Below are 25,865 nucleotides of genomic sequence, written 5' to 3' on the forward strand. Positions count from 1 at the left end.
ACTTTCGAAATTCAAAGCGCTGCAATGGATGGTCTGAATTTACTAAAATTTTGCTATTAGCATTGGTGCTTTTACTCCATCCACATTTAGGTATTTGGGTTTCATCTCCTGGTAGATATTGCAATCACTTCGCAACTTTAAGCCGTAATTCATGGCATAATTATGACAAGCCATTGTGTGTAAGTTAATTGCTTTCCCATCTACTATGTACACTGTAGATGCGAAATCGTAGATTTGTTAACCCAATGATTTGCATTAACCTTTTTTACCCTTTTGACCCTTTAAATTCTAATCTTTACAATGGTCAGCAGTGGCGAATCCAGAGCCCGGTGCATGCCCTCTTTATTTGTTGTTAGAACAAAAGATATAAAAAGAAAAAAATGAGATGAAACCCAGAAGTACATTGTAGCACCAGAAATATTCCCCCCCCCCCCCTTTACGGAATTCCTGGATCCGCCCCTGGTCAGTCACAACTGCTGATTACACCAGGGGTCAGGTACATGTACAAAATGAACATGAAGTCCTGTAAAGTAGCCATAAAGTGTTTGATCAATGCCAAGTCAAACAATTACTGTTATATATGTGGTGCCTCAACAGAAGTAAAGACCATTACAATTCTTCCTGTACAAAGTCCCCCAGTAAATCAGAGTCCTTGTAAAATTTAGGGGGGGGGGTGGGTTCTATTATTTTTTTCTTTCTTTACAAGTAAGCAAGGATTTTTCTCTTTGAATTGATGTACAGTATTTATTGATCTCAGAAGTTTAGTATATATGTGCGATGCAACTCAATATTCAAGTGACTTTGCAGATAGAGTATAATCAAACAAACTATGGCAGAAGTACTTTAAAAGTCAGAAAAGAAGTTGAATGATAAAATTTTACATTTAAACTTGTGTGCATGTATACATGTTCTCATGGAACAGTTACATCTACAGGTTGTACACAGTGTACATGTACAATCATACATTTGTACATAGTGCTGTATAAAAGTGACAACCACATAACAATTATCAGAGGTGATTATTTTGTCTCATTCAGTTTTGCCAACAGGTTATACAAAACAAGAAGTATGTATAGTATTCCATGATGTACCAATTGTGACACTTTGTACTCCCTTCAAGTCACCATTGCCATCACCATACATGTACAGTACGATTAAACATAATAGGTCATTCATTTCATGAATTTGAATATGACATACATGTATTACAGTGATATGATGCAAAGGATGCAAGTTCTGTATTTTAATTCTGGTTTGAAAAAGAGAATTTGGGAAGGGAGACTTATGAAGCAGTGATATTGTCACCTCATCCTGTTTGTATTAAAGGTGGTTGTCACTCTGTTTTATAAAGCTGTATGTTATGAGAAATGGGCCAAAACTGCAGTTCCATAACTTTCTCATTCAGATTCTAATTATCAAGTACTCTGTCAGTGTAATATTGTTCCATACACTCTATGAGATGTCAAAGAGCTTGCAATTCTAAGGGGTATCAAAAGTTTATTTGATGAAAATTGGTTTTGAAATGGCTGAGATATCCAAAAACAAGGTGAAACAAAGAGATCCTAATTAAAGGCGTGGCCTGTAGTCTTTTATCATTATCACTTTTTTGGATATCTCAGCCATTTGAAAACCAATTTTCATCAAATAAACGTTGAATCCTTCCTAAAATAACATGCCCTTTCATATTTCATAAGAGGTTTCTTATTATCTCACTTAGGAGTGTTATAAAGTTGAATCTCCACCTCAACCAGTACTGTACAGTCCCTTTAAAGTCAAGTCAAATGCAAGGTTGATCTATCACTTTTCGGTGCGTGAAGAGGGAACTGGTAGTGTGGGACATCACAGAGTAGGAAGGCTTGCCTGGCTCAAATACATTCAATAATCTTTGTGACAAATTATGTACATTGTACAGCTTTATTTACTGATCTACATGTATATATATACAAATTTTATGTACACCAGTACACACAGCAGAAGAATTTCAACAGGAGTTGACCATTACCAATGAGAGTACACTTTGATGCATATTTACAATGTGTTGGGGACATACTGTATGTGTGGATGCAGTGGCGGATCCAGGGGGTAGCGCAGTGGGCATGCCTCCCTTTATTTCTTGTTAAAACAAAAAAATTAAAGAAAAAATGGGGGCGCACGCCCCCTCTAAAAAGGCACCCCCTCTTTATCAAATTCCTGGATCCACCCCAGGGATGTGCACTCTTGGTGGTTACATGTAGGCTGCGTTTATCTAACTTGAGAGAGAGAATCACATTTCAAAATGCATTTGGAACGGCGTTTGCAAATGTGATTTGGAACGCGATTCTCGGGGTGTGCCGCGTTTATCTAACCATCATACAATCGCGATTCGAGTGGTGTCACTACACAGCTGCTTTGCGCAGTTTGAACTGGGAAGTAAAGGTCAACTGCATACCACCAAACATGCCTCCTCAGTCACACACAAACAGTGTGTAGAGAACACAACCGGAAACAGCTGGGATTTGACCTTGAGATATAAATGTGTGTCAAAATGGCATTGCGTGGTCTCAAACATGTTTCAAAACGCCCTTTGAAAGGCGTTTGAAAACGGCGTTTCTAAACGCGTTTCAAAACACGGTTGCGTTTATCTAACCTCTGAAAATGCCTCAAATGCATTTAGGATCGTAATTCTGCCTCAGAAATTTTTTGGATAAATGCAGCCTAAATGTACTCCAGTTGGCGACAAATTAAGATTGATTTAAGGGGATCACCCCTGTTTCCCCATGCTGCTGGGTTCTTTACAGGACGAGTAATTTCTGTCAACTCTTTTACCTTCAAAACTTACTGTGCCTCGATCCGCACCTGTGCCAATGTCAACTTGAATCATGTTCACTCGGACAGGTGTTAGTGTGTACACATCCCGTGAAGGTTACTTTCTGCCAAGGCTAGACAGTAATCTCCATGTACACAAATGTGCACACTTTACTCAGGAATGTGTGTGTCCACTGCTTGATCTTAAATAGTATCAAAGTTCGTCGCGAGATGTCAGTGCCAGGAGGGTGTTTGCTTGATTGATAATACATCAGATAAGTGTGGATAGGAGGAAAAGATATTAAGATGCCTCATTTTGTAATCTATGCATTATATGTACCGGTATTGACGGTCGTAGTGTCGGTAAAGGAAGACTTTACGCTAGACAATTAGTCAGTACTGAGTATACATTACTTCTTCGCCCCCCCCCCCCCCCCCGTAATTTTTTTTTTTAAAATTCAAATATACAAAGTTAAGACAACTTATAGACTTCCTGAGTTCAGAATTTATGGTGCATTTTAGCATTTTAGGCAAACAGAACAGATGAATCTTCCTCCACTTTGTTATTAATTTTAAATCAACTTGATTGACATGCTTCGGGTTTACGTCAGGATAACGTGTGTGTGTTGCATTGTACATACACACGCACTAGAAAAGCTTCTGACCACGGTCATGAGCATTGAGAATTAAGGGTGTCTGGGACGAACACTGCACTATGAATAGGACTTTTTATAGCTCAGTCGGTGATCTGGAGGTCTCCAGTTGAATCCCAAGAGAATCCCATTTTCTTTGCTCAAATTTTCACTGGTTTAATAGTGGTACACTGTATACAAGTGTATTCCACATACAGGTGTACATGTATGCATGTATCAGTGAAGGCAAAGAGATAGTGAACCATTTAAAAACATACAAAGTGGGACAATTTAAAATGTATGAATTTTCAAAGGTTTGTTTAATTCCATGTGCTGCCCTGTCCATTAATGAGAAGTCTACCACAGCGTATGATGTCACAGTGAGCAGAGCAGTAAAGGGAGTATAAAACAAAATTTCACAAAGTGATATCTTTCCAGGACATTACATGTAGGACTTTACCCATCTCCTGAAGGATTTATAGAGATTATTATTATTATTTTTTTGACAACATGCACTTTATCTCAGTATTAAACCAGTGCTTGGAGTATATACATGTACTATCCATAAAAAGATCAAGATTTATGACGATTCTTTTACCAGTGGTAGACTTGTATTTCTTTGTGGGCTATTAGTAAATTTCAGAGATACCTTGTAGAGCGTGGACAAATTACATCTCTGGAGCACCAGTGTGGCAATTGCTTTGTAAAGTATAGAGTTGTTTTAAATCATAAATTGCTCCTCATCATCTCATTTTGATTATTAATTAATTATATTATATTTTATTATATACTGTATATATATACTTTTTTTTGGGGGGGAGGGGAATTTTCATTTACATGTATGGCTTTCTTTTGTTGTTGTTGTTGTTGCAATTTGTTTCACATACAGCAAGAGTTTGGGCGTGTGGAGGGTAGTTGAAAAAAGAGACCAAAAGCCATCATACACTCTGTATACATGTTCAAAGTGACTTTGTAACACAGAGTACCTTTCTGACACCAGATCTACTGGTAATTTTAGTAGCATAATCTTACTGGTACACTCTGAAGGGATAAAGATTCAATGCTGGTAGTTCATGTCGCTACTTTGCATTGTGTCTGCCTGCATGACAGAAAGTCCATTAATTTTCAGAGTGAATTTCATTGGAAATAACCATGTACATGCTCTCCAGAGTTTGTGTTCCTTGCCAATATACTATGTAGTTTTGTTGACAGTAGTTGTGATCTGGAAAATATTATACAGTATCCAACATATCACACAAATAATGCATTATATTGCACATGACATTAGTGTAAATTATCTGCTTGATTGTAACTTTGGAACAGTCTGAAACACACAAGGCAAAGCCGAATATGTTGTGGACAATTCAAATGATATGGAGAGTGGATAACTTTAGTAATGCCTAACTAAGTATTAAATGTGCATTAATTGTGTTATAAAATGACATGATAAATTCCAAGGCAGCCATTTTGCAAGATTCCCAGGTCAACACCTGCACAAAGCTCACCTACACTCTTGTAACCACACACTTTTAAACAATTTTAATGCATACTAATTTCAAATACACAAGCAATGCAGCTGAGTGCAGGCAAGTGATCATTAGTAAACTATTGCCTGAGTGGCACTGAAAAGTAAAGTTGGGCCTTCAGCAAAATTAAAGATGGGTTATGTGATACAGCTCTCAGCCAATCATTTAATTAGGATCCATATCACCATTTCATTATACCTCACAATAAACGACAGCTTCAGCTGAGTTAAGGTGAAGTCGCCCTTATCGTTAGAATGGTACTTATCAGCAAAGATATGTCTCGTTGCTTTATTTGATAGTAAACGCCACTTGATGATAAAATCCGGAAATGCAGCGTGCTGCATACAGTGACCCTGGTTTCATACTGTACATTGTGAACATCCACACAAATTTCAAGTGAAAAACAGAAGGGGCTGGCTACTTACACGGTACTTCCCTTGATGATAAAGTATACTGTACTAGCTGTGTTCATGGCTGATGGAGAACTCAGAACTGTACACTACATACTGTATAACTCTCTGTGCATGCATATTGTGAGATGCCTAAATGAGACAGGTTGATTTATTGGAAGTAAAATGTAATTCAGCACTCACAGTGGTCAAGCTTCACCACAAGTACAATCCATGTATTTCCATGTTTTTTGTAATTTGGAAAATCATTTCCTGTAGGGCTCTGCTATCTTGGCAGTCATATTATCCTACAATGTATAACTTGTAGCTAACTTAAATTCATGTGAAATTGTAAAGTTAAGCTGTCTTGGTTTGATAATCATTTTTGTTTATCGCGGGTTCTCATGAGTGTGACATTTTTATTATTCCTTCAAGGTTTGAGCTGCTTATGGAGTCAGTTAATTTCTTTCCTTTTTTTTTGGGGGGGGGGGGGAGGAGGGGGAGGAGGGGGTAGTGGATACAGAAAAGAAATCTTACACTTTCTTACAATGTACAACTGTACCTGTATTGATGTTGTGTTCACAGTGTAGGCTGCTTGCCTTCAAAGTCTGTTTTCTGTTTGATGGGATCATAAAAGTATGAGAAAACTCAGACAATCTGTTGAAAAGCTCTGAATTTTTAGTGTTAGTGTAGCCATCTCTGGATTGGATTTAGAAGACTACTACAGTTTGTGATGTCACATATGTACAATGAGATAAAGAAAGTATTTAAAAAGAGAATTCCACAAGATGTAATTTTTCATGAGAAGTACACGCTCCCTCAACTTGTTTATAGTTGTTACGGCTATGTTTTATTGATGTTCAGACGTGACATTACAAAATGTTGAAGTCTTCTCATCCCGTGACAGATGGCTGCGCCACATTCAAAAGTTCACGATTGAACGTACTGTCTGATTTTCCTAAAACGTCGCTGATATGCTCTTCTAATATTGCTGCATATTTGGGATTCATTCTCCTTTAAGGGACTTTGAAGCATTGCTGTCGATTCTTTGAAACAATTCATCATTAGGCGCAGTCACAAACACTGAAAAAGCATGATTTGAATGGCAATTCAATACACGCTTTTTATACGCTCTGCTTCACAAGTACAGGTACAGTGTACAATGTACAGTACATGAGAAAAAAAATGCACCAGTTTGAGCAAGGCTAAACTGCACATATGCATGAGTCTTGGAGTTTGACCTGACTTTGACCTTATCTGTTCGAAAGTGTCTCACACCCGCCTTTTATTGTGGGATATAAAAAAAAAAAACAAACAAACAAACAGAGATATGAAAAAGCAGTACCATTTTGCACATTGTTCGTGCACGCAAATAATCACAACTATTTCAGAAACATTGCACATTTGATAGTGGTATGCTGATAGTGATTTGCCGATCATGAAAGGGGAAAAAAATGGTTTTTGCATCGTAATTCAAATTACAGTAAATACTGGTGGCTGTGTGAACTTTTCTACAGTGTACATTTTAATAGCGAATGTTGTTGAGAGAAGAAACCTCCAGTGGAACTGGAGATGGGCATACCAATATTTTTTTTTTTTTCAAATAGTCATGTTGGCAATTTTCTTCACCTACCGTTTATAATGTAGATCATATTCAAAAATATCATATAGAGTCATTATACTATTGCATTATATTCTAGTTGACAGAAATGTCACATTTATGGTTCATAAACATACAAATGAACAAAATGTTTAACAATAATGAATGAATTTGTTTGTAGATTAAGTGACGAATCAATAAAAAAAAAAAAACTGAGATTGTAAGCTTTGTAAGCTGTCAAGAGAGTTTATTTTTGAATTTATGGGGACAGTAGTTTAATGTACAATCTTATCCCATTTATTTTTTTGCCCCCACCCCCATCCTTTCTCAAGGACTACAAAAATTATTGTTTCCTTCCTGTCAGATGTAGGGGTATACAACGAAGACCTGCTGGTACAGTACAGTGTATGAAGCTACCCACTGACAAATTAAATAGAATTTTTATTTTGTGTGTGCACATGTAAGTGAGTGTGTGTGCGCGTCTCACACGTTCGGTTTCCGCGAAGCAAATTCAGCGCAGCTTGTCTTGTGTTCAGTCAAGCGTGAAAGGCAGGATGTGATTGGCCAGTAGCCTCATGATTTATTCATGATGAAGTTTTTACTTTGACTCTTCTACCACTTAAACAGTTTGGAAGTACATGTATTACGTTTCACACAAGTCTCCTTCCAGGTATCCATAGGATTTTGGACACTTTGTCTGTCAGCCTGCACATACAATGGAGTGTACAATAGTTCTAGAATAAAAGATGATATCTAGTAAAGTATTGAGATGCATGTTATGTGCATTTTGAGGAAGCTAATTTCAACAGTTCCTCCTGTTTTATTTCTAAAAGTGCCTGCATTTCAGTGATGTTTGTTGGAATTTGCATTGCAACGGAAATTTGAGTTGCCATCTTCATTGCATTTGACTTTCAAGCCGTCTTTCAAAAACTTGGCCTTTCTTCCGGAAGGAGTTAAGCTGGCTTTGTTAACAGTGCTTGAAATTCCATCGGCCTGCCATATGGACGCTGGCTTTCAGACTGGGGAAAATTGCCCCTAGAGCTTTAGCGAATTTGTCATCGTGGAGTTACATTTCCTCTTCTTTAAACTGGATACTTATAAAATTTAGTTAAAAATAACAACACATGGGCTAATTTTGTGGCCATATGATGAATGCAGTACTTTAATGGATTATCACAGCAGTCCCGTCAAGTGCTGATGGAATTGATATCTTCTGGGTGGGACCACTGTCTGCTGTGCATTTGTGGTTCATTACACTTGTAACTTTTACAGTACATAGGCAGTTGTGGATTTGTTTAGTGAGAGTACATTGTACAGTCGTACATGCTGCACAATATCACAAAGCTACAGAGCTGTAAAGTTGTTAATATTGTAGGACCATTTTGGTGGAAAAATATTCTTGAAGAGACAGGAAGAAAGTTCTGCAGTGAATCCATCAAAACCAGCACTTGATTGCCCCTAAAGATTTCTCCAACATTGCATCAAGGACTGCTTCCCCTCCTTGGATATCACAGCTTGGTATATGTCAGCAAACACATCACTTTTAAGAGGATCTGTGCATTTGTTGCTCTTTTGACTGAATCGGATGTCAAGATGGCAAATAGTAAGTTCCTTTCGGATACTCTGTAACTGCAGTAGGTACATTGTCATTGGGGTTTTAATAGTCACTGTAAAATTCACATGATTCACAGAAATGCCCTGTAGTATTCTAGATTGTGAATTATATTCATGCTCTTTGGTCAATGATCAGGAGACCATTTGAATACTTTTGTTATGAAGTAATGACGAGATTTGTTTGGTTGCATGCTTTTTTGTTGAAGTGAAATGATATACAGTACAATATGTTGGTGCCATCTCCAACTTGTGTGTGTTTCATATGCAAAGGAAAGGCTGTTCGAGGCTAGGGGTCCCTTTCTTCTCTTGAGCAGTTTCAATATCTACCAGATTATTTCAAACAAAATGGTATTTAGTTTTAGAACAGCATGTGTCAGTTCTTACATTTATTTAACCTGAAACCCCACCCTGTCTGAGCCTAGTATCGGAAACCAAAGAGGTCCTTTATTTTTGTTTCTTTCTATCTAGGAAAAAGTGCTTGTTCTCCCTGAGAAAATAAAAAATAAAAATATTTTTTTTTACAAAGAAATTAAAAGAATGTTTTCCTTTTGTTCCCCCTTCAATAAACCCCAAAGGAAAAAAAAAAAACAAACAAACAAACAAATGAAGTTGGCTGCCTTTGTGTGTGCCTGTGATAAACTTTCCTTCTAAGAAAGCATCAAAACACTAGAAATCCTGAAAGCTTGACTTTGTTTTTGTGAAGTGATATCATGATGCAAGTTGAACAGTTTCCTATCCTACCTGTACAGCATCCTCTCAAGTATCATTTATGAACTTTTCTGAAATGAGAATTAATTGCAAAATTTACCATTTGCTGTTTTTGCCCAACAAAAATGCAATTGGTGCCTCTCCCACTGCCAATACTGTGATTAGATAGAACAAACCCATTGAGGAGGAAACTGATTTTGCTACAACACGCATTTTCCATGGACACTTGCCCGAGTATACTCGGGACTAGTCCTTAACGGGTTAAAAAAAATGCCATTTAATACACGTACGTGTAGCCTGGAACAGAGACTACTAATGTTACTGCCTGTAGCTGTGTCACTTGATATTGTCCAGGGTGGAAGTCAGGCATGCTAACAGGGTTGAATAAAAGGGGTACGCAAGTCAGTGTGCCCTCTTATCGAACAGCGAAAGGATGAAAGTCAGTGACAATGTCACAGCAACTGACTGTTGGGAGACTTCTCTTCAGGAAATTCTGGGAGTTCATAGATTCTGCGATAGTAGTGTCCACATGTACCACACAATGTGTGCAGTGAGAATGAGAAGCAGCTCTGCTGAATTTTCTCTTTTTCAACGTCATAATTCACTTCCTGTTGGATATTTACAATTGGCATGTACGTGTACTTGTTATACCAAAAGAGAATTAAAACAAAAAAACAAAACAAAAATGAGATACCAAGAAGCAATTTTGCACTATCTACAGAAGACAAAATGACCAGAAATAACAAAGGATCATGTTGAAACAAAAGAAATAAAACCAGTTTCCAATGTTTTAATTCTATCAGGTAGTTTGCTTCACCTTCAAGTAGAATGTCAAGTAGAATTTGATTTTTTTTTTTCAACCTTGCCAGGTCTCCAGGATGTATTGGCTGCTTCTATTTTCAGAACTTCCCCTGTTATGAGACTCCAAATCCTCAGTGAAAGGCATGGGGGGGGGGGGGGGGGGGCATACAATGTGTAGTCCATACAATAGACCCTTTTTACGCACACACAAAACCAGCAGGTTGGACAAATGATTTTTTTTTTTCCAATGCAATGCAAAATTTAAATCAAAAAAAAAAATGCTTTTGTGCTTTTCATTGCAATGTAAAAATCAGACAATTTTCGTGGAAACCCTCATGATAAAATGCCTCACACTGTGTAGGAACAGCAAGCAAAAAAAAAAAAAAAAATGTACGATATTTTTCTTTTACCCCACGATCTAACCTGCCCCTTTTAGCCCATGATACATATCATAAAGGTGCACATAATCATCCTTCTGTCATCAACATGGACAGTTCCGAAATTTAACGTGCTTTGCTTGCAGCGAAGTGAGAGTTTTTGGTCATGCGTGAACGGCAGCGAATGAACCAAATTTTGTGCATCGCAATCCAAAAACTGATAACTGTTGTCTATGAATGGACAATATCCTGGAGCTGGTTACACAAGCAGCCGTTTAGCATGATGTTTTCCACCAAGTGTTCACACAGGGGAAAGTGGATCAAGACTAAAAGTGAAACTTGTGAAAGGAAGTCATTTTCAGCAAGTCTCTCTTTTCTTGTGGGGCCAGTAGCTGGGGTGAGATCATACTAACATACAACAGTGTAATCTAGCAATGCACATCCTAGCTGTTATCAGTGTTCCGGCTGTAGCGCAGTTAATACCTGCATGTAGTTTTAATAAGGAAGGTTGTCAGTTTTAATTTAAATTGTAAAACAAAATAGCAAAAATTTACTCTGTGTATCTGTAAGTGAAGCTTGAAGCAGTGGTGAGTAATATAAAAGTGATGCTGATAACATTCCGATACTGATTTGTAGTGTACCTAATGCTATTCTGTGTTTGATATGATGTACAATTGTACTATGGCATTCCAATAACCCCAAGTGATGACTATTGAATCTAATATGCATGATGTACATGTACACTATGTTTTATGCAAAGTATTGCAATGCTAGTTTGCTGTCTGTAACGGTCAATTCAATTCAATTCATTTTATTTTTATTCTTTTCTTTCCCCCCAACAAAACATAACACAATGAATAAGGACTTTCTTTAGACTGTGCAAAGGGTAAATGATAGTTAACAGATAAAGATGTACACATACAATGTATGTATACTGGCAAAGAATTTATGTATAGAGAAAAACAGAACTGAGCATGCTTGTATAATATATTGTGAACCAATCAAAAACATGAATGGACAAAAACTATGCAGTATTCAGTATTTTGTTATGCTTACTTTTTGCCTAAAAATATGTTGTACTTTGAGCTCTTGTTTTCATCTGCAGAAGGTTCCATTGCTTTTATTATTCTATGTCATACTTACTGTACAAGCTAGACTAGAAAAGCACTCTGAGAGCGCAGACCTCCGCCAAGCAGCTCATTTCCACCACTGATCTTCTTCTTCCATAGAGATTCAGTGATTTCCACCCATACAGTACGTATGCATGCTGAAGACTGCCCAATTTCCCAGTATAGCAGCCTTTCATTATGTCATCAACTTCCAGCTGCACGGCGCACCTCGCCCTTGCAGAAACCAGAGCACGCACTTCAGTGGGTGTATGCAAACCTTTAAAAAAATGAGCAGCTTGAACTCCCAAGTTCATTGACCCTACATGTACCTGCCAAAATATTGAAAATCCTTGAGTTCATATAATCCATAAAAATTCCCAGATCACTTCCAAAATTTAATCATCTGCTCCTTGTGTCATATTCTCATCCTTTCCTGTATTCCAGTTTTATCCATTGCAAGCCATTCCCAAGTTTTTGACTTATTTTGCACACAGACAAACCAACCAACCAACCAACCAACAAACAAACAAACAAACAAACAAACAAACCAATGCCAATAAAAACATAACCTTCTCCCTTGGCGGAGGTAATTAGAAAAGTACTTGGAGAGCTCAAACTCCCACCAAGCAGCCCTACAATGTATATCCCAATGATATTATTAGAATATCCTTCAAAAATTTCTAAGCATTCCTGGATCTAGAGGGTGATCCTGAACACCATCAAAATGTAATCATGTTGTGTTTTAAAGAAAGAAGAGAGAGAAAAAAAAATGGGGCCCTGTACAACAAGGGCCTCATCTGTTCCTTAATTGTTAACTTTTCCTGAAAATTTCATTCAAATTCATTCACAATATTTTGAGTTACAAATTGTATTTTGCTAATTTACCAACAATCAAACAGAGAAACAGACAAACTAGCACCAGCAAAACATAACTTCCTTGATGGTGGTAAAGACACACAAGTATTTGATTGTCATTTATCTTTTTATCATCAAATTATATTGTTGTCTTCAATTTTCATATTTGTTCGTGTGTGTGTGTGTGTGTGTGTTTGTTTGTGTACACCCCGTGTACTGTACCACGTGTGTACCAAAATTGCATGCTTGTATGTGTAGCTGGCAAAACGATGTTCTGTGTGCTGGTAGATTTTCTGGTGACAAGGTTTTCAGATTACAGTATACCAGACATGTGTAGGTGTACATTGTATCCTTATCTAATATCTATACTTTCATAAAAAAAGCCTGTCAGCCTACAACTTCCTGAATTTCTCCCAGTTTCCTAATATGTACATGTGATGTATGTCAGCAGACACGCTCTAGCCACATCCGTAGGCAAGACCACCAGTGCCATGGGTCTATCCCCTAAAAGAAAAGAGGATCATAAGTGAATTTTATCACATGTATGTTTTCCTTAGCTAGTATTGCGGCATTTCAGGAAGTTTGAAACTATAAGTAGAAGAAATGAACTAAGATTTTGTCATTTTTATTTGCGATGAGTTTGTAGCATATATATGCCATCTGGTGAGTAATTGCATCATTTCATCAAACTCTGCCTGAAAGGAAGGACATATTGCTCTAATGCACAGTGTATAGGACTTCTGAAAATGATTGTCAGTTTACAACAGCCCTTCACAGAAATTGGGAGCGATCAGATGTACTGCAACAGTCATTAGCTTCTACAGGTTTTTTGTTACAATTTGTACTTGTGATCATGATGGGTAATTATACATTTAGTTCTGCTTTCCTTTCTTTTTAAGTCTCTGTCGGATGCCAAATTTATGTATTTCACTGAGTTTTCATTCTTATGAATTTCATGAGTTGGGTGCTACACATACTTTCTCTGCAATGATTTGCTGAACAAGCAAAAGCAATGCTCAGGTACAGCTGTGGTTGTCAATTTTTTATTTCCTTTTTTTTTCTGGGGTTGACAATGTTGATGTCCTTCGAGCACACAGATTCTGTGTCTCCTAAGTCGGTAGAGATAGGTTCAAACTCTTTGACACCCACTTCCCTATTAAGTGACACTTGATACTAGTACTGTAATCATTATACTTTCTTGTTCGCTGCAGCTTTAGATTCCATACACAGGGTTGTATTACCTCTGGTAATGAACTTCTGTTCAATGACTATCATTAACTTGTTTGATATGGGCGGAGAAACTTTGTCTTATCGGCTGTGTCTGAGATAACAGAAGATACAGTGTACACATTGTAGATTATGTGACTGAAATTTAGCAGTTGTGTAACTTAGCATGCTTTAAATACATATTGCAATTACACTCTTTGTTTATCTGTTATACTTTGTGTACAGTACATACATTGTACACATTTAGGACAGCACGCACATTATCAACATTTATCTGATCTGAAGTCCACATTTCTATTTAGGTTCAGTACTTTTGGTTGGTCCAGCTGACTCAACATAGAACAGCACTGAAATTAAGAACAATTCTTTGAGCGGTTTAAATGCATAAATACAGTAGGCCTAATGATGGAATGATTACAGTAATCAGTATATCACATTTTGGTATGTGCTGTAGGTTGCTGTGTACCTTTTGGCATTCCTGTATCTATCAGTGCATGAATCCCCCCCCCCCCAAAAAAAAAAACAAACAAACAACAAAACAAACAAACAAACAAACAAACAAACAAACAAAACAAAAAACAAAAAACCCAACCCCAAAACAACAACATAACATTACTAGTGAAGCACACACTAACAATCGTACATAGGAGGCTTAGGCCTATACATTGTAACTTTGTATAGCTTTAATAGGGAATCAATCATTTTGTTTGGGGGCCCGGGATGTCTGTCCCCACACAAAGATGTCAGTAGACCTTTAAAGTCGGTTGCGCTGATCTTCTGGCGTGACGCCAAGTGTGCCGGTGAATAGAAGAAATGCACTGTAGTGAAATGTCAGCTTGCAAAACAGATAGCGCAGAGAGCCTGTCATTGTACTGACCTTCACATGCCTAGCGAGTTGTCTCAGATCCTAGAAGCTTTTGTAAGACCTGCCATTAACTTGATTGCAGGGTTTACTGGTACCTAAAGATCTACTGTAGTATACTGAAGGCGGTGACTGACCAGGGAGACTGACCAACGTGCCACCTTACAGTGCCAGTGTTGAATTTACACGAACTAATCACTCTTAATCTTTTCCAGATGTACTGTAGATTGCAAGACTATACAATGCAGGAACTGGAAGCACTTGAATTGTGATGTGGGTCACAAATAGACAAGAATATACGTACAGTGCAGGGCACTAAAATCCTTTTAGATACATATGTGACCCGGTACAACAAAAGGATCCGAAAGTCGGGGGAGGACAATTTTCTGAGAATGGCATGACATCATTCCCTTACTCTTCTACTTAATTTCATATATAGCACAACTCATAAAAGTAATCGATTGCGGAAATACCAATGATTTTATTGGCGCATGTCAATTGGTTGAGGAAATCAGAGTTTTGAGAAAAACGCCTTCAAAGTTTTCCTTCCGACGCTATCATGATCAAGTGGAGGCGAGACAGTTTTCACCGCTTGATTATCGAAGGCATGCTCCTAGAGACCTCCGCGATGTTCATTCAAGCTTAACACCAGCGGTCTACGCACGACAAATCAGTAATCAGGATACCACACACTGACCAATAAGATAATTCCCGCGTTGCTACAGTTGTAGGGGCGGAGTCTAGCTGTGGCGCTAAATCCAAATCTTTGGACACGTCTCTGTTACATTGAAAGTCGGAAAATCATGGCCCAGAAAAACGCTGATTTTTTGCCTTTCCTTTCATCATTCGGCTTTGAAATTTTGGCAGATGATAGACAAAACATTAGTCTACAAAATTATGCCAGAAATAGAAATCTGATTGTTGTGGACCAATTTTGATGATGTGACTTCAATCTCGATTTCTTGCCTCAGCCGTCAGCGACTTTAAGATCCTTTTGTTGTAGCAGGTCACATATGTACACGATGTATACCGTACATTGCATCAAATGGTCACAAGTAACCATATTCATGAAAGTCGTTTAAATTTAGACCATGGTTTATGCAAATTTCTGAACTGCGGATATGCATGTGGCAGATTGTGTCTGCTGACAGACATCCATTGATCCAATAACAATCGTGTGTTGATCGATACACTCGTGTACATGTGCATGTCAAAGATACTTCCAGGGAGGTGTTCAGTCCATGGACTATAAAAGTGTAAACCGTGGTCAAACGATAGATGACCTTCCCGAATATGGGCCAACACTGCAGATCACATGATATGCACATATTGTACTCTTGGACATCATCTCAGTGCTCTTGCAAAGTGATTGAATTAGTTCTCACAGGTACTATGATAGAAAATGTTTGGGTGTACAATTATGTATGTGTGTGTGTGTTGTTAAAGGACAAGTTCACCTTCATAGACATGTGGGTTGAGTGAATGCAGCAATATTAGTTGACCACATCAGTAAGAGTTTGAGCAAAATCGCACAATCCGTTAAAAAGTTATGAATTTTTGAAGTTTCTGCTCAGTCACGGCTGGATGAAAAGACTACTATAGCTTGTGATGTCACATGAGTAAGACGATATAAAGAAAGAATAAAGAAAATTCAACATATTTCCATTTTTCTCCCGTAACAAAAGAACACTCGACTTCTCTCTTTCAGAAGGCAGGGGGACTAATATTACCCTTAACATACGTCAGTAGCAAGTCGAAGAACTGTGCACTTTATTCAAGAAGTAAAGTTTTGTGAAATTCTCTTTTTATTTTCCTTATATAGTTGTATGCATGTGACATCATGCACTGTAGTAGTCTTCTCTTCCAGCAGTGACTGTGCAGATACTTAAAATATTCGTAACTTTTGAACGGATTGTCCAATTTTCCTCAAACTTTCACTGATGTGTTCTACTAATATTGCTGCATTCTCTCAATCCTCATGTTTATGAAGGTGGACTTGTCCTTTAATTAATCTTCAACAGACTACATGTACCATGTTAAAATACCACAGACATTACATGGACACAGCAGCAGCAATAATACAAAAGTATAGTTGCAGGAAACTGTTTTCTGTACAATGATATTTCAAATAACTTTTAGCTGTAGTGTTTGTACAGAGTAGGCCTAGGCATAACAGGGATGCCAAGTTCAAAAAAATTTTATGAGTGAGATTTTCATGACTCGGCATCTCGGCATGCGAATGTGCGTGCGAGCAAGGGTGTGGGAGGGGTTTTTCCCCCCTGTGGCCTCCCACGGTAGGGAGCTTTTTCAATTTTTAGCTCTTAATGGTGCGATCAGGTGCATACTTTAAAAGTGACTATTTTTTACTTATTTTGGAAGACAAAAGGGAAATATACCTTCAATTGCAACTATCACTTTAATCTTTTGAGATATGCTCATTATTATAGGCCCAAGTGGCAGACTTTGCCCGATGCGTGAGAAAAATGGGTGCCATGCGTGAGATCGTGAGATGGCCCCTACAAATTGTAAATGCTTGAGTCTCATGCAGAATGCGTGAAACTTGGTAGCTCTGGCATAACAGTGTGGTGTTGGTTTCTCAGCAATGAAGTCATAAGTATACGTAATAGACATAGACTGTCTCATTTTTTTTAAATTGGTGATTAATGTACAGTGGTAGTTGGTCACAATGTTTACACTGTACAAAGTAGGTTTTTCTCCGAACTGTATCTTTGATTAAATTCAACCCTTTTCCTGTTCAAAGTTGCACTGTATTTAAAATGCATTTTAAACATCCATACACAAAAACAAACACACACACATGCACTTGCACACAATGTACATGTACGCACCCTAGTGCATTTCAAAAAAATAATTTTATTTCTCCCTCACTGTCAATAGGCCTAGCTATAATCATTATTGTGCACATAGCATTCATGTTGGGATCAGAGTAAATATTTTCGCTTGTCTCTAAATTCATGAATAGCACCTGACTCGCAAAATTCGCAAAAACAGAAACCTTGAGAAATATTTGGCGTACATTTTCTACAGTACTTTGTAGTCTACCTATGCTTATAGGCAGTACAGTAGAGTTTGTTAGCTGTAAGATCTGTTTTAAAGTATTTGTTTCTACAATGTACATACAACTTCTTCTTTCTTTCTTTTTTTTTTTGATGTGGGGAGGGTGGTTAGAGGGTTAAAGTATGTATCAATGGTAACATCCCCCACCCCACCCCCACAGTCCCTTAGTGTGTGGTTCCCTCTGACTTTGGGTGCGTTTATCAACTCTTTTTCTCGGCAGAAACAGGTTTTCCAAACGGCTTTTAGGGAATTTTTACGAGATGATAAATGCAAAGCTGTTTTGAAAGCCTTTTCGGAAAGCCTTTTTGAAAGCTGCATTTGTGCTTTCCGAAACAGGTTTCCTAAACAGGTTTCCAGAAACCTGTTTCTAGAAGCCTTTTGAAGCGAGATAAACGCAAAGCTGTTTTGAAATGGCTTTGTACTGCAGTTACGATCATTGCACGTCGTATATGACCTCTTCTCCTCGAGTCGAATTGTGCAATGCAGCTGTGCAGTAACAGGCCAGTTATCGTGTTCGCGAAGAGTTGATAAACGCAACTATTTTGGAAGCCGTTTCTAAAGGGCTTTGGAAACGGCTTTTGAAAGCTGTTTAAACAGGGGGGAGATGATAAACACAGCCTTTGACTCTTCCCTGTCTCTACAGTGTATGTCTTGGACTCATTTTCTGTCTGTCTGTCTGTCTTTCTCTGTATATCTTTCTATATAGATCCTTTTATCTTCCCTTTCTTTTTTCTCTTTTTCTTCACCTCTGTCTTCTTCCTCTCTCTCTCTCTCTCTCTCTCTCTCTCTATCTTTCTATCTCATTCTCTTTTTCTGCCATCTTGAACTTTCTGTTTGTCATTTTCAAACTCTAGGAGATGCCTTTTGTTGTTGTTTTAGCTTGTATCTTAGTACTTATGTCACAGATGGATTTTTATTTATTTATTCATTTATTTTATTTATTTTATTTATTTTGTTGTGTTTTATTTTATTTTTTATTTTATTTTATTTTATTTCATTTATTTATTTATCTTTTTTTTTTTTTTTTGGGGGGGGGGGGATTATACCGTAATGAGTTATTAAAGTAATTCTATATGATTCCTTTAGTAAGGCTCAATTAATCCTACAGTTTCTACTTTCGAGGGCATTTGCAGAGTACTAATCATTACCACCCACCCCTACCCCCCCCCCACACACACACACTCAAGTTTGTCTCACCCCCCCCCCCCTTTGAAACTTTAAAGAGATATTATGTATCTGTATATGATCCAAGACTAAAGGATAACCCCTTTGCAAGTGCTGTAGTTGCGGAATGGATAAAAACTGTGTGTAATGGGTAAAGGTACAATATTTAGCTGTTCAAAATTGAAATGAAATCAGTTCAACGAAGAGCAGTAAATCAGGGGATTTTTATACCCCCGCCAAACGAAGTTTGAAGGGGGTATATAGGAATCAGCGGACGGTCGGGCGGTCGGTCGGGCGGTCGGTCCGTTGCAAATCTTGTGTCGCGAACTACTTCCTCAGTTTTCAACCGATTCCCATAAAACTTGGCACAGATGTGTGCCTTGGGTTGTAGATGTGCAAGACGTATTTTTTGACAGTACCCAAAAGTACGTTGCCATGGTAACGGCATATTATGGGCAAAAATGGGTACAAATCTTGCGTCGCGAACTCCTCCCACAGTGTTTGATCAATTTTATGAAATTAGGTACAGATGTTCATCTGAATATGTTAATGTGCAAGACACATATTTCCGCAGTGGCAAAAAGTGCGTTGCCATGGTAACGGCATGTTATTGGTAAAATATAGGGCAAAATGCTTCATGGCAAAACTGCTTCATCAGTGTTCTTCCAATTCTCATGGAATTCATATTGAATGTTTGTCTTAGGATATAGGTCAGCATGACACATTTCTTGACAGTGACAAAAAGTATGTTGCCATGGTAACAGCTCATATATTATGAGCCAAAATGATGGAAAATTTTGTGTTGCAAACTACTTCCTCAGTTTTTGCCCAATTTCCATGAAACTTGGTACAGATGTGTGCCTTTGGTTGTAGATGTGCAAGATGCATTTTTCGACAGTACCCGAAAGTACGTTGCCATGGTAACGGCATAGTAATGGCAGAAGATCAAGGAAAGATCTTGCGGATTTAACTACTTCCTCAGTTTTTTGACCAAAGCTTATGAAATGTTGTTTTGACCAAGCTTATGAAATGTTGTTCGGCGGGGGTATAACCAGTCGCTGTAGCGACATTTCTAGTTTTTTGAGAAATGAAATAAACTAACTTGCAGTGCCATTACTAGAGAAAAAGTTTTTAGTGTCACATACAGCACATGTGTATAGTAATGTATGCATGTATTATGTGTTTGAACATGTGTGTGAAATTAACATGTCAGTTGCTTTTGGCCGGAGATTGTGAATTTGTGTTGATTATTAACAAAGGGCAAGAAAGAAGACACATTTCCAATGTAGGTTTGTATATGTGCATTTTCGCCCTAAAGAGGGAAATGGCAGCAATTAATCAGAGTACCCTCGAACAGTGAAATACACAGAACGTTGCATGCACATTATTATTCCTTGATGATTAATTACATACTGTACATAGTGATAGTCAACAGCAGAAATGAGCCTACGTGTAAGGTAATACTGAACTTGACCTACATTAATATATTTGTTTTTGTTTTTTTGTCAATCATTTCTGTGAATGAGGAGAGGACAAACACAGGAATTCGGCTGCGGCAAATCCTATCAGCCTTTGTAATCTTACGTTCTTCATTCATTACACAATGAGGAAGTACTGTACATACATTGAAGTTATCTCATGTATGCATTCAGATAACTGCTTGGAGATAAGACATGATTGACTGATGTTCAGTGCTTTGTCAAAGCTGCATTAATGTGCTTGAACATCAGATTTAGCGCATTGTCTGGTCTTGACCAGAAAGGAGCGCTGATAAAATGATAGTATACAGCAACAGGATGAAGAATGTTGGCACTTTGCCATGGTTCAGATCTGGAGTAAATGCACGATGTAATAATGGATGGCGCATGTTGTGATGCCGGGCTATTCAGCTACATTTTAAACTGTGACTTAATGAGCTATTTTGGTTTGGTGCTTCGGAAACCATTGACGAGAGTTGTGTGTCATTATAGCAAGTCATTTCGAGAGGACGGTTGTTATGGCCAAAATTAAAGAGGTACATGTAGCTTGAGCTATGCTTTGATGTTTTGTCTCCCTTTATTATGAGCACATGACCGTTAGGAAATATCTTTTCCCTGTTTACCATATGATGCAATTCATAGGGTAAATATGCAATGTTTAAAAGTTACAGAATTAGTTTAACTGTAATACTTTTACTTCCATGTGATATTACCGATCAGTTTCTTGGTGGATGTTCTTGCAGTATTTGATGCTGTACAGTTGTATCTACAAAGTGTAAGTACTGTACCTGATATACAAGAATGTTTAGTGATACCTCCCTTCTGTATACAGTGCTCTATATTGTCATATTAGATAAGATAGGAATTACCAAATGTCACTCAAGTGTGGCTTTTTTTTTTTTTAAAGTAGCTCGAGCTCCTCTCCAAGTGCAGTGAAGTTTACCCATGTTGAATGTGTTTCATTTCAAACAAGTCTCTTTGTCACATCCCCCTAAATTTTTTCTCACTTTTTTCTCTGGCCAGATTTCTTCCCCAAGCTTGTGAATCAGTCCATCCGCCCCATCATGGCTGAAGCGCACGCGGCCGTCGCCTTCCAGTTCACGGTCACCCCCGAGGGCATCGACCTCAATGTCAACCATGAAGTCCTCAAGGCCATCTTCGAGAGCGGCAAGCGATCATGGGCCGAGAAGCTCAGGAGGTTTCAGGTGGGTGTGACGCCAGGCCTCCGGAGAGGAGAGGTTGTGTGCATGTGTGCGAATTTTCATCCCACACCAGAGTTCAATCTAGTAGTGCTTACAACCAGTAAATTTAGCCAACCTTGTATATTCCACTTAAATGAATGTTTCGTTGAAAAGCTAGGGTATATGCTGCAGTTACAAGCAATGCAATGAATCAGAAGACATTTGGTACCAGCGAGACAATCCTGTTTTTATGAAGGTACTTTGTTCTCAATATTTAATCATCTGTTGCGTGTTACACAACAATCAGTTTTTTTCAAAGTGCTGCCAAACTTCTTTAGGCATTGGGAAAATTGTATGATAGGATGCTATTTTTAATGATAAAGCGCAAAAGCTCATGAATGTTGAATGGTAAAAAGGATAGTGATTTAAAGAAGACACAAATTCCTTTTGAACACTGCCTGCCCTACTGAGATTGCAGAGAAAATATTGAAATAGCATGCGAAAAGCAGCTCTGTTTTATTCATTTTCTCTTTCTCGTTGTGGCCCTTTAATCCAAAGTCTTGTGTGACATTCTGTGATTATTGTTCTCAATTGTGTCACATTAAAAATGTATCCTGGTCAGCACTGCCATGCTTTGCTCTAATGCTACAGTATGCACCCTACAATGCAAACATGTACAGGATTTTAACAGTTGTGTCTGTTCCAAAAAGAGATCTTGACTTTTCCTTCATCTTAGAGTTCACATGAACAAAGTCATTCAGTGCCTACATGTAGCTCTTGGTTGAAAAGGGCAACTCATATAGGAGTCTGCCTAGCTTGTGCATAGTGGGCAGCAATGGATAAAATCTATATTTTTGGGGAATTCCCCCCGCTTTGTCCCATGTGTTCTTACCTTCAGCAGCATCACCAAACTTGGGCATTTTTAGGCGTGTCATGCCGTTGGGCAAATACAGTACCAGTGAAGTTTCTTTTTTATACCAGGAAGCTCTCTTATTTTCTGTTCTTTTTTCTTTCTTTTTTTCCCTGCCATTTGAAAGAAATGATGATTCACACAATGTATTTTTTTTTATATGTGACTTTGCATCACAAATACCAGGAAGCTCTCTTATTTTCTGTTCTTTTTTTTTCTTTTTTTTTTCCTGCCATTTGAAAGAAATGATGATTCACACAATGTATTTTTTTAATATGTGACTTTGCATCACAAAATTAAAAAAGTCGCACTTTATGCATACAGGATTTTAGTTGTTCAAGTAAAACATTTGTTATGGTTTAATAGTAATCAAACAAATCTCTTTGTTCTTCTGTTTTGGCTCTGCTTTGCTTTGCTAAAAAATTACCATTGTACCTTGGAGATACTGTAGGTTTTAATTGGTGATGTTGGTCAGAAAGTCAAAATCAATACACATTCTTCCCACAGATGCATATGGTGACCACCACTTACCCTGCAAGCCCAGCTAGCTGGCTAGCTGTTTTAGTCGCCGTCATGGCATGCACGCTGGCCCGCATGGACCCATCGTTGGGAATGATTGATACTGTGAGAGACCGTCTCCTTCCAGTGTAAGTATACAAAGATGGCCACAAGCACCTCTTTTAGACTTTCTGAAAAATGTAAGAGGACTTAAAACACGAGTCTATGTTTAAGCAGTGGAGGATTAACACTTGATGATTACGGTGACACACGATTAACACTTGATTTGAATACACAGGTTGAAAACCAAGAAGTGCAGCTGTATGTGTAGTAGGTTAAACACAAAACATTGTGTGAATAAGTGTGAGAAAGGCCTCAAAATTACACACACTTAGTCAATTGAATTGAATTGACGTGACAGAAACAACAAAATTGTCATCAACAGCCGATGTTCTAATGTTCTGCACAATTGTGCCTCTCCCATCTCTGTACAGGCGACTCCAATTATTGCAAGGTTTTCAGGACAGGCAGTATTCTTCCATTATATTGAAATTTTGTTATAGCCAAACAATAAAATATACAAAGATATATCTAGATGATAGTTTTGGGACATGAATTTTTACTCCGTTTTAACAGGAGTTTTGCTGTAATGATGTTAATCATACAATAGAGGGAGTTCTCTGTATTTACTCTCTCCTCTATCACTTGTTCCATCGATCCTAGGAGCCTCCTCGGCGGATTCACCACCCGCTACCTGGCCGTCCTGATCTTCGTCACACTCCTTTGGCTGGCCATCATCTACACGCTGCGGTACTCGCTGAAGCTGCTGCTCTCCTACCGCGGATTCATGTACGAGGAGCACGGCAAGATGAGGTTAAGGACGAAGCTTTGGCTGGTGAGTCTTTGTTCTGAATGTCCCCATCCCTTATATGGCAGTAGCAGAAGTACTAATAGTAGTAGTAATAGTAGTAGTAGTAGTAGTAGTAGTAGTAGTAGTAGTAGTAGTAGTAGTAGTAGTAGTAGTAGTAGTAATAGTAGTAGTAGTGGTACTTAGTAGTAGTAGTATGGTGTACATGTATTCATAGTAGTAGTAGCAGCAGCAGCAGCAGTAGTACATCTTATAATAGTAGTAGTAGTAGTAGAAGTAGTGGTTGTAGAAGTAGCAGTAGTAGTAGTACATGTATTCGTAGTATGTAGCAGCAGCAGTAGTAATAGTAGTAGTAGTAGTAGTAGAAGTAGTGGTTGTAGAAGTAGCAGTAGTAGTAGTAGTAGTACATGAAGCAGCACCACTGAGCAGCAGTAGGTGCTGTAGTGCCACAAGTTGCTATAAATGGTAGATGATGTGTTGGGCATGATGGTTGTTGTAGTAAGTTGAAGTGGAAGTAGTAGTATTTGTTGTAGTGGTGGTATTAGTTGTAGTAACTCTCATTGTAGTTTCGTATAATTTGTGGTTGTTGGTAGTCGAACAGTACTCCCTCTCCGTGATGTGAGTATATTCTGTTCAACCCATCAAATCCAGAGATATTTGCTGCAGATATCATCATCTTGTCATTAGTGGATTGGCAAGTCTGAATTTGCTGCATGTCTTGTAATGGCGAGAGATTATTTAGAATAGAGCTGGTTATATTCATTGAATCTCCACAAAATTTAGGAAAAAAAATCACACAAATGTGCTTTGTTTACAAGGGAAGAGGACAGGAAATTATTCTTACAATGTGTGCATATTTGTAGCCATTTTATAGATTGATTACATGTGTAAATGTTTTGATATTTGAGAGGCTTTTGAAACTTCTGCATTCGAACAAGGATATCCCGACAAACCACTGAAATGTGGTTTCCTGGACTTGACACGCTGAAGCGGTGTAAACTTCAATGTTGTGTCGTAGACCAGGTGAGGAAATGATAGGAAAGAAAGAGCGTCACTGAAACCGGTTGATCTGGTAAAGTAATCAAAGGGTTAAAAAGGGTCTTGCTGCAATTGACAGATCAGGTAAAGCAATCAAATGAACGGTAAGAGTAATGATACTAACAAGGGAAGTGAGACAGCTAATCATTGTCACTCTGATTCATTTATCTCCCCCCCCCCCCCCCCCCCCCCCCCCACCAGATGCTACTGAGGGTATTCTGTGCTAGGCACCCAAGCCTCTACAGCTACCAGGCATCTCTGCCCAATCTGCCCCTACCAAAGCTGGAGGATACCATGAGAAGGGTGAGTGCGTGTGTCTAGCATCAAGATGATGTTAAGTTGATGGTGAACTGGTCACCAGAATTGACAAAGTTGAAATGTGATGTAAAAGAAATGATTGTGTGTATGTAGGTTATATTAAAGAATTAGAAAATTAACCAGAGAAATCTATTCCATAAAGCGATGCACACTCAACAAACTAGTGATACTCCCCTTGGTTTTTAATTACGTGGTTGCAACAATTTTAAAAAAAAAAATCATGCCATTCTGTCAGAGTAACATGTCTTTTCTGTAAAGGGCGGTGATTTGGCTCAGTCAGTAGCACGTCTGCCTCCCAATCCAAATGACCCAGGCTTGAGTCCTAAGTCTAGCTGAGCCTAGTCCAGATTCTGGACGTTTTCTATCATTACGCATCCACGCGCCGCTCCACAGCTTATCGCGCTATCCCCTGTAACAGCTCGATGCCAACAAACCTGTCCGAAAAAAACGTCCAGAATGGTTTGACAGTGCGTAGGGTCAAAAGTTCATATTAGGTATGCTTACGTAATGCCCTATCTCTCGCAAGCTCATTGCGTATGCATGAAAACTAAGGGATCGATCACAGAAAAGTTATGTGGGATCGACCGATCTACAGCCAGCTGTGTGCATTGCACCGTGAATACAGTGCGATCTGCAACAATTACTAATTATGTGCACAGAGATGCCTGCATTTTTGCACAACACACATTATCACAATCAAAGAGCGAACTCTTTGATCACAATGCAATGCGATACAATCATGTACTCAGTTCTTCAGTGATCCGTACCATGCATTGTTGAACAGCTGATTCGTGCAACGTTTTTGACTGGCTGAAAGTTATGGTTGCAGTCATGTCCGACCTACTTTC

The 25,865-nt window shown here is 38.3% G+C and overlaps 1 protein-coding gene across 1 annotated transcript in view; it reads left to right on the forward strand.

The window, feature by feature from the left end:
- The window catches only part of LOC139709371 (carnitine O-palmitoyltransferase 1, liver isoform-like), a 60,310-nt gene that overhangs the window by 1,613 nt on the left and 32,832 nt on the right, over nucleotides 1-25,865 (forward strand). Inside the window, exons 2-5 of the mRNA XM_071621332.1 lie at nucleotides 21,228-21,409; nucleotides 22,803-22,942; nucleotides 23,517-23,688; nucleotides 24,901-25,002. Of these exons, the coding sequence (XP_071477433.1) occupies nucleotides 21,269-21,409; nucleotides 22,803-22,942; nucleotides 23,517-23,688; nucleotides 24,901-25,002 (555 nt within the window). The 5' untranslated portion in view covers nucleotides 21,228-21,268. The remainder of the gene's footprint in view (nucleotides 1-21,227; nucleotides 21,410-22,802; nucleotides 22,943-23,516; nucleotides 23,689-24,900; nucleotides 25,003-25,865) is intronic.

This window comes from Diadema antillarum, unplaced genomic scaffold, assembly GCF_040938485.1.
Source record: "Diadema antillarum isolate AM-2024a unplaced genomic scaffold, OU_Dant_1.0 scf00000037, whole genome shotgun sequence".
In the NCBI taxonomy this organism is placed as follows: domain Eukaryota; kingdom Metazoa; phylum Echinodermata; class Echinoidea; order Diadematoida; family Diadematidae; genus Diadema; species Diadema antillarum.